The sequence below is a fragment of the Penicillium subrubescens genome (genome assembly GCF_028828155.1).
Source record: "Penicillium subrubescens strain IBT 31985 chromosome Unknown utg000007l_segment0_segment0, whole genome shotgun sequence".
NCBI lineage: Eukaryota > Fungi > Ascomycota > Eurotiomycetes > Eurotiales > Aspergillaceae > Penicillium > Penicillium subrubescens.
In genome coordinates, this window is record NW_026643157.1 from 1,892,465 (window position 1) to 1,901,972 (window position 9,508).

The 9,508-nt window shown below is 52.9% G+C and overlaps 4 protein-coding genes across 4 annotated transcripts; 2 read left to right on the forward strand and 2 right to left on the reverse strand.

Annotated features, from left to right (window-relative positions):
• Positions 1–125: 125 nt before the first annotated feature.
• N7473_010454 (uncharacterized protein) lies at positions 126–518 on the reverse strand (the record flags this gene model as incomplete). Its single annotated transcript, XM_057156393.1, has 3 exons — positions 126–183; positions 255–437; positions 496–518. 3 exons carry the CDS (start codon positions 516–518, stop codon positions 126–128), a joined length of 264 nt encoding a protein of 87 aa, XP_057005048.1.
• A 307-nt stretch (positions 519–825) lies between these two features.
• Positions 826–2,037, forward strand: N7473_010455 (mitochondrial 54S ribosomal protein mL44; the record flags this gene model as incomplete). The annotated part of the gene is made up of 1 exon (XM_057156394.1): positions 826–2,037. The coding sequence occupies one exon, from the start codon at positions 826–828 to the stop codon at positions 2,035–2,037; it is 1,212 nt and encodes a 403-aa protein (XP_057005049.1).
• Positions 2,038–2,545: 508 nt separating this feature from the next.
• Positions 2,546–3,508, reverse strand: N7473_010456 (basic secretory family protein; the record flags this gene model as incomplete). Its single annotated transcript, XM_057156395.1, has 1 exon — positions 2,546–3,508. One exon carries the CDS (start codon positions 3,506–3,508, stop codon positions 2,546–2,548), a length of 963 nt encoding a protein of 320 aa, XP_057005050.1.
• A 1,479-nt stretch (positions 3,509–4,987) lies between these two features.
• Positions 4,988–9,009, forward strand: N7473_010457 (uncharacterized protein; the record flags this gene model as incomplete). The annotated part of the gene is made up of 4 exons (XM_057156396.1): positions 4,988–5,443; positions 5,499–5,617; positions 5,676–5,878; positions 5,945–9,009. The coding sequence occupies 4 exons, from the start codon at positions 4,988–4,990 to the stop codon at positions 9,007–9,009; spliced, it is 3,843 nt and encodes a 1,280-aa protein (XP_057005051.1).
• Between the last annotated feature and the right edge of the window lie 499 nt (positions 9,010–9,508).

Consider the following 9,508-nt stretch of genomic DNA (forward strand, 5'->3'; position numbering starts at 1 on the left):
AACGCCCTTCTATTGTCGTACAGCCACAGAAAATGATGAAATGATAGTAAAAACAGGATAAGAAAATGTTCCGTCACGCTGCAATTCCTCCTCGGGCCACCGTCCAAGGCTCGGTTATATGTCGTTTATGAGGGGTTCTGGGCAGCTTGCTGCTTCTCGTGCTCGCGGATCTGTCGGCTCCAGCTACGCGTGAAAAGAGAACAGTCAGTACGGAGGAGTTTCAAAACACATGAGGGTGTCCCGGGCAGACGTACTACCGGCTGGGGAAGAAGCGGCCGGGCTCGGGCATCTTGTCGCGGTACTCCCGGTCAGCGCTGATGCTGAAGGCGACAGCGGCAACTCCAATAATGAAGGCACCCATAATCGCTGTGTTGGCCTTCCAGTTGCCCGGCTGAGCATACCAACCACCAGCGGGGGACCAAACTTCCTTGGGGTAACTGTGTAGCAGAATCTGTTAGCCTCCAGCCACCAATTGGGGCCAATTAGAAAACATACGGGATCTTTCCACCTCCACCCATTGTGAATGAGATGCGATTGAGGGAGTTGTTGGGTAGAAAAAGGAGTGTCGGGCTGGACAGTTCTCGCAAGCGGGTTGAAGCCGAAAGGGCCGTCAATCGAAGGTCGAGTGCCAAGCCTCGACTGCCTAATTGGGACTAGCCGCAGCTCACACGACAGTGGTGATCCCGTGACTTGCGAGACAATTTCTCTTTTCTCCATCCCGTGAATTTGGCCGCACGCCTTCCGAGTCTCGCCCCATTGACGCAGCGTGGATTGTTGTTTTCTCAGCTTTCTATTTTGTTTCGAGTCTATAATACAGTCGCCCAGATGAAGAGGGTACAGCTCCAACGATGGAGCAGTACGGTCCTTTCGCCCCGGGCTCAGACTGCTAGCCGGCTGCATCAACATGTATTCCCTGCCGGATCGCGGTGTCAATCGACCGCGTCTCCTCTCCAGGCTGAGTCCAGCGCTCAAGAGGGCCTTGGAGATTCTGGCTTTGAAGATGTGGAGTTGATGAAGCACGTTAGGAGTGCTCACAGGCGCAAGGACATGCTCAAATATCCCTCTCCTCCGGTCGATGCCGCGCTCAATTCCGCCAAACTCGCTGCTCTTCACGCTCGACTTTACCTTCCTTCCCGATTACCTCCTCAAACATTGGCACGAGCTTTGGTCGATGCCTCCGCGGACTCGAACCCTGATTTCAACAACGAATCGCTGGCCACGCTTGGTCACGACCTCCTCACATACTACACCACCGAGCACCTCCTTTGCACCTACCCCCGCCTTCCCTTGACTGTCATCTTTGCCGCCATGTACGCCTATGCCGGCCCTAAAACACTTGCCGCGATGGCCAGAGAATGGGGTGTGGAACACGCTTCATTGCCTGGTGGAGAAGTTGATCCCGGCCTGCTGCAGTTCCGCAGGGTCGCGCCTGGTAGCGACTTGAACGTCCTTTATAACAAACGCACACCACGCCCGTATGCTGCACAGAAAGCATGGAGGATGACGGTGACCTCGAAGATCTTCTACGATGACGAGTTTGGCGACGCGATTAAGGGACCGGAAAACTCGGGTGAAGGTGTTACCGCTGAGCTTGCCAGTGCCACCTTCGTCCGCGCCGTGATGGGTGCCATCTATCTCCACGCTGGCCGCCCGGCAGCCAAGCGCTTCTTCGAGCAGCACTTCCTCTCCCGCCATCTCAACATCTCCCAGCTGTTCAACTTCTCGCAGCCTGCCCGTGACCTGGCTCGCCTCTGTGCCCGTGAAAACTTCGAGCCCCCAGTCGCCAGAATCATTAGCGAGACTGGCCGGAAGAGCAGACACCCTGTCTTCGTTGTTGGTATCTTCTCCGGTCAGGACAAGCTGGGCGAGGGCGCTGGCGCCAGCCTGATTGAGGCTCGGGAGCGCGCGGCTCTAGCTGCGCTGAAGGGATGGTATCTCTACAGCCCACTCAACGTGCGCGTTCCTAGCTCCATGGAGGAAGAGGGTGCTGCCCCCTGGAAGCCCGTCTATGTTGACCTGGGTGAGGTCATCGTCTAATACGTGCTCTGAACTTGGGCGTCCCATCGGGCGCTTTTCCATATTCTTTCATGTCTTTGTTATTACTGACTTTTTTATTACCAATTTTCACGGTGCTGTGGTTTCGCATGGGAAGCAGGCCAGTGGGAAAAAGAGTCATTTCTTCCTGTCTTTTGCATGACTGGATACTGTATAGTATGGGAATTGTGATTCCTTCGATTCATCTGGTGTCTTTTTGTTTTACTGGATCTGTTTTTCTTTATCTCATTCTCTTTCCCCCCAATCGTCCTTTTCTTCGTCTCATGTATCTGGCTACGCCCCCCGCTCTTCTCCAGCGAAATTCGGTCAACATAGGGCACCGAGGTCGCGTGTCTCGGCATTGGTGTATAGAGCTGCTCCTATCAAATGTATTCTAAAAACAAAATCACATTCTAGACATACCCATTCATTACCTTTGCGTTATCTATAGCTATTGGAACTACAGGCCGACTACTATTCCTGGCCGTACATGTCATCACTACCCTCTACTTTATACTGGGTTGATAATCTCCTCCTCCCAATTGCCTTTGGTCTTCTTCTCCCCGTCATCAAGCCACTGTCCATACTCGTCCCATAATTCCGCAACCCCAGCCCCGAAGAGACTTTTCCAAAAGCCCCCTTCATGGCAATCCTCGTCATCCTCTTCCTCGCCCACATAACCAACCCTTAAGAGTCGATCATTCAGCATGCCAACCGCCCCCTCCCCAGCCCAGACATCCTCAATCCACGCCAAAAAATACGCCGTATGCTGATATCCAGCATCCCATTTCTTCTCGCGCTGCGAGGAAGACGTAGGCCGCGTCCAATGTGGCGGCGACAAACCAGCCTTGAGCCGCACAAAGTCCGCAATGCCTTCAACTAGTCCGCCAGGCGGACCAGGGATATCCTTTCCATCCTTTCCAGAGTCCGGAGGCGAAGTGTGCTGATAACAGTGAACCAGTTCGTGTGTGAGCACACCTGCTAGCTCATGCACCGGGTCAGCCTTTGCGGCCGAATTCTTGCAGTGCGTAATATACGGCAGCGAGAGGTGGATTTCTTTATGGTCATCGTCCAGCTCTGTGCCTGTCGTGTAGGCCACGCCGCCAAAGTCGCGCAGGAATAACGTCACCGAGCGCGTTTGAGGGATGGAAGGGACGAAGTGAGGCCGCTTCAATTTCGGGGCACTTTTCAGTTCCTCCGTAGACCCGTATTCTGGGGACGTATAGAGGTATCTGACGATATGGCCAAGGGCTGTATCGAGCGTCGCGGTCACATCCGGGATATAGATGGAGAATGACGCAGATTCTGGATGACGCAGATCCTCGGCATGGAGGCGGTACTTTGGCTTTGATATTTGGACTTCCTTTGCTGGGCTCTTCTGGTTTTGGTCTTGATCTTTGGGGTTCTCCTCGTTGGGCAGGCTGGCCTTGGGGATTGCAGATGCAGCGGCTGGTGGGGCCGAAGTAGTCGTCATTGCGAGTTCAGTCGTGCATGTATATAGAGCCTTAGGCCTTTGGAGAAGATCAGATCAAAAACTTAGGGATTCGATTCAGTAATCTTGCTCAGATTTGCGGTCAGTGAGGTGGGAGAACTGGTGGTCGATGCTGAGGCTGAGCTGGGGCCAATTAGAGCAGTTCGTGGTAGACTAGCGGCATAATCGTTTATGTCTGTAAGTAGTGACAGTAATGCCGAAGGTGGGGGAGCTGCCCATTGCATCTACTTACTCCACACACTATTCTCCCTTGTCTTTTAGTGGTTGTTGATCTCATGCCGGCAAATTGAGCACCTGGACGTTTTTTATATATCTTTAGCATACCTAGAAAGTGAAGACCGTCTGGTCGCTTTGTAACTGGCACGCAGGTTCATAGTTAAGGATAAATATACAAGTGACAGCCATCCCTACCTAGTCTTACTAGATAGCAAATGCATTCTGATAAGATCAGTGGAGTCTAAAGCTAGTGAGAAATACAAAATTTAGATAGAAACTTACACATGATAACCTTGAGATCGGTGAAAACACCATGTTTATGGCATTCGTAGGCCAGCATTAATGCCTCGCCCGGTCACATGACCTATGTTTATTATTGAGCTGCGTAGCCAACATTGACGAGGGGATAGATGGTTGGACGGTAGTCCCAATTTGCGAGGGTGTATGTATCTGGGGTCGGACTTTGTTCAGGCCTTATCTTCTTCGTTGATATCAAGTTGTTTCTCTGAGGTTAAGTGGGCTGTACTAGATCGGAGTTGGTTGCCCTCTGCGACCGCCATATAAACAAACCGACTTGGAAAGTTGGGCGGGGTTTAGGCACAACCACGGTTATCCACCACCGAGATTCAGATTGAACTTTAGGAAAAAAGACAACAACAATCTCAGCTCTCTTGAGTCCTGATTCAACCCCTTTACTCAAGAACCCCTTTCTTGCTCAGTTCCTTTTGGAACAAGATTGTCGCATCAGTGGAGCCGCTCGCGCTTATCCGCGCTTATCGCCCCTTGACTCCGAGTTTCCGTCGCCTTCGTCAACATCCCACCATCCACGGTTCGCGCCCGCTCACCTGCCTGTCCTGCCTTCTACTGTCGCATTTGACTTGGTAAGTGCCATCCTTCTTCCGATATTGTGTTGTATTATCCTCGGATTCGGTGTTGGTCTTGATTGCTCTCTTGCGCTCCGGCTCTTTGACCTCGCGCCACTGCCAACTCCGTGCCACAGTCTTGCGCGCCGCCCCTGTCGCGACCCTGTCTTATCTACGCGCGGCGAGTATCTGATGGAAGCGAATTAACACACAAAATAAGCAGTTACGAACTTCTCTACTCCATTCTCCGTGCCTACCGTCCCCTGGGCTATCCGTTGTGACCGCTCAAGTTACCAATCGACTTCGTCTGCTCCCCCCAAGCGGTGGTAGCTCCTATGATTCTTGCCTGACATAATCCGAGAATCTCCTGTTGGTGTTCAAGATGGAGGCAAAGGCTGCAGAGCTCCTGGCGGCCTTCAAAAACCCAAATCTCTCCGTTGATGCCAAGGTCGCCCACCTGACGGCCATCAAGTCCGAAATCAAACAGAAAAATGTTCCTGAGGGCGCTATTCCAACCATTTTCGACACTCTGCGACTCGCTCTTACATCCCAACACACATCAGTCCTTGGCGCAGGATTCTCTACGCTAGGCCACTTTTTGAAGCGGCTGTCGATTCAAGACCAGCAACAATGGATTGTGGGCCAAGCACGGAACTTCTATCCTCTCCTGATGGAGAGGCTTGGTGATCATAAAGAACGTGTGCGAGCGCAGGCGGCATCGATCTTTACTGAGCTCTGGTCCGTGGCGAGTAACGAGGTTGAATATTATGTGCTGGAAACCGCTTTGACGGCCAAAAACCCCCGAGCTAAAGAGATGAGCATGCTCTGGCTTTCAAATGTGCGTTTACTTGTTGCACAAGCTTTATGTAGGCCACTAACACGAGCTCCTGCAGATGACAAAAAACCACGGCTTGCTGTTTCGCCAATACGTCCCTTCTCTGGTCGCTTGCTTGGAGGATGCAGACAGCGCTGTTCGAGACACAGCAAGATTGGTTGTGGTTGAACTGTTCCGGTATGTCGAACTCTATATTTTCCAAATTCACCTTCTCGATACTGACTATAAGACTCAGGAATGCTCCTGCGCGAGCCAAGTCTGATCTGCAAAAGCAGATGGTTACTCGAGGCGTGCGCAAGTCGATTGCCAGCGCCATTCTTTCTGGCATTGGACTTGGCGACTCGGAACCTGTAAGCTCAAATCGGCCCATCTCTCGTGCGGAGCGGCCTATCTCAGTGATGTCTTCACGTGGACATGCGAGGGAGCTAGTGGACGATGGTATGAGTGCGGAATTCAGGTTTCCTTTCTCTTCATCTACAGGGAGCTGTGCTAATAATTGTCAAGAGCCAGAACCTACCAGAAGCCGACCAGGATCATCAAGAGGCCACCACGATAGATCTACCCCCGCTCCTCCAGAAGCCCCATTAAGACCCAAGACCCCGGCTGAGACACCGGCTATGCAGCAAATATCGCAAGAAGATGATGGAGTCGAGCCCTTCCTCGTTTCATCTGCCCGAGATATTGACGATACTGTGCGAGACATGCTTCCCTGGTTCGATGGCAAAGAATCTGAGGATAATTGGTTGAAACGTGAGAAGAACGTTATTCTCTTCCGCCGACTCACTCGTGGCAACGGGCCTCACGACTTCCCCCAGAGCTACCTACAAGGCGTCAAGACCCTCCTAGATGGATTTTTCAGAGTCGTCAACTCCTTACGAACAACACTCTGCACAAATGGTTGCCTGTTGATGCAAGATATTGCTCGGACTTGTGGTTCCAGACTCGACCCCATGGTCGAGATCATCATGCAGAACTTGATCAAGCTGTGCGGAGCCTTGAAAAAGATTTCCGCACAGAATGGAAACGCCACCGTCGATGCTGTTCTCGGAAACGTAACGTACAATATTCGCCTTCTACAGCACGTCCACTGGGCCTCCCAAGATAAAAACCTACAATTGCGCCTCTTTGCGGCAGGATGGCTTCGGACCCTGATTAACCGACAGGCCCATCACAAGAGCACAGTTGAACATGGTGGTGGCTTGGATCTCATTGAAAAATCCATCAAAAAGGGCCTGGGCGATGCCAATCCCGCTGTACGAGAGGCCGTGCGCAGCACTTTCTGGACGTTCTATGGTGTCTGGCCCGATCGAGCCAACGCCATCATGGCGACTCTCGATGCCAAATCGCGTACACTGCTGGAAAAAGATTCCTCGAACCCTAATGCCAACAAGGTCGCTTCTACGCCTACAAAGAGCGCTGCCGGCCCAGGAGCGAGCCGCTCTGCACTGAAAGAAGCCATTGCAGCCCGCAAGAGGGCTATGCCGCCTTCTCGCCCAGAGTCCGCTCAGTCCGCTTTTATCGATTCAGATCCTGCTCCCCGACCCCCTACACGGACTGTCCCCACGGGTGCACCTCTCTCTTCCCTATCATCCGCACCCATGCGGCCTGCTATGAAAGCCCGCCGGCCCGAGATTAGTCGTCCTGCAACAGCAGACCCCTATGCTCGTCGGCCTGACTCGAGAGCCGCCCAATCTTCGAGTAAGCCAGTCAGCTCCCCGAGATCAGTGCGGTCTAAGGCATCGACACCCTCATCCAAACCAATTAACGCGCCTCGCCTTCGACCTCACGATGCTGGACAAACGGGCACTACCAGAGGCAAGCCTAAGAAGCTTGACCTTTCGAAGTCAAAGTCCCATGGAGACCTCATTGCGGCGAGCCGTGCTCGCAGCGATTCTGCCGATAGCGTTTCACATCAGCTCTCCGTGCATGGCCCTCACGCTGACCATCAAAGCGGATCTGAAGGTCGAAACTCCCCAGCGCCTATCGTTCTGGAAAGTCCTCCCCTTTCTGCTTCGCAACCAACACTTGCTCGTAGTCAGCAAGTTCACCGTGGCCATATCACGCCGGAGCCCGTTGAAGAGCCGCAACCGCTCTCACTTGCTGAACTTAGCCCTGTGCGAGCTTCTCCACGTATCGTTGAAGCCGAACGGGCAAATCCATTGCGCCCAGCTCATCTGGTTGTTGAGCCCGAATCCAGTCCAAAGCCCCAGCCGGAAGAAATGGTAATATACGAGGACCCTGCCACGCCGGTTGCTGCGGAGCCTACAACACCCAAGATGCCTCCAGTCCAGCATTTCACACCCGAGAAGTCTCCTCGTCACCCCGATGAACAAGAGCCTAGAAAAGACCCCACGCCAGGTACCACGACTACCTTTGAGACCCCTATCAAGCACCCTGTGCCGGAGTTGGCTCCTCCTCAAGAACACACTCTTGATGGGGCCAATGAGCCCCGTTTCTCCTCACCGAAGAGGACAGCACTTCGAGGAACCCCTTCTCCTACCAGGAATCGCCCTCATCCCACCACACCTTCTCTAAATGCTCCTACTTTGGGATCCACCTCAACACCGAAGCCAGCTGTGGCGGATACCTTTGAGAGCAGTGCTAATAACGAGAATGCGACAGCGCATGTTATGAAGACTGCAGAGCTCACCGCAACCCCTCGGTCTGTAGCCAAGCCTGGTGCGCTTGAGGAGGTCCCATTGAACGAGTCTACCTCGCGGCTGCCTACAGAGGCAAGAAGTCGGTCCTTTGAATCGCCAGCCCAGCCAACGAGCGAGGAGCCCGCATTCCGCCATAGGCGGAAGTGGGCAGACCGGCACCGAAGCCCAAGCCCTCGATCAAAGGATCCTGCCAACGCAAGGGAGATGCTGAACAAGGCCCTTGGCCGGATTGCCTCCCAGACCATGGACATCTCTGGGTATAGAAAGCTACAGGGACTGTACCAATATCATGGCGAGGAGATCGTTTCTCGCGAAGAGGATTACTATGCCATACTTGAGGCTCTGCTGCACGAGCTCGAGGCGGCCCCCACCAGCCGCAAGGACCATGATGTGAAGACCCAGATTCTGGCCACCATCCGCTCAATGCTCCTTCGGACCAGCGAGCTCTTCCACCGATACGACGTAGCCACGATTGCCTCCCTGATTCGAGCTCGCCGCCACTACGAGTCCAGCTCGCACTTTGTGACCTGTCTGGAAGAGGTTGCTGAGCAGTTGGTCTCCCTGGTATCACCACAAACAGTCATCGAGGGTGTGCTCCAAGGGATCGATCTAGGCGAGAATGTGAAGGACGAGGATTCCTATCAATCTATCATCATGGGACTTGCCACTGTTCATCAGGCGCTGTCTCAAGGGCCCGTTGAGCTTTCAGACGACACCCTGGCCAATGTCGGTACTGTGGTCAGCAAGGAACTAGGCCATTCCAGACCCGGCGTGCGAAAGCAGGCAACTGAACTGTGTACCCTGCTCAACCTCAAGTTCGGCCTCGACCGTGTCCAAAGGGTCACTCCACCCGCTGGTGAGGGCTCGCTCAATCTGCTCACCTATTTCATGGCCCGTCGGTCCCAGTAAAGAGTGCTGAGGTCGACGACACCCGACCATGTGATTAGTTTCTTTGTGACTTTCTTTTTTTCTTTTTCGATTCTCCTGCCTTATTTTTCTGATCAACGTGATTTTGTAATTATCATGACGCGGTGGCGTTGATTCTGATCGGATGTTTCGGTACATAAAAAAAATTACGGAGTTTATTGTGCATATCCCCACTGTTGCGATTCGTAGGGTAATTTGTTCCCCATTAATTGTCGGAATATACCGCGAGATACTCTGGACTGATGATCGGCGAGGGCAAACCATTTAAGAGAAACGCATACCAGCCAGGCCAGCTGTGCGCGCATACCCAGACATGGTGAATGGTCACGGTAAAGGATGAGGGGATACTGTCTAGTGGCGATCTGATAAGCGAAGCAACGGAAAAACAGGATGACGAAAAAAACCTGATACATCGCATGTCGAGAACCATTGTGTATCACTGCTTATCTTACTTATACGATGGAAAATAGTAGTAGTATTC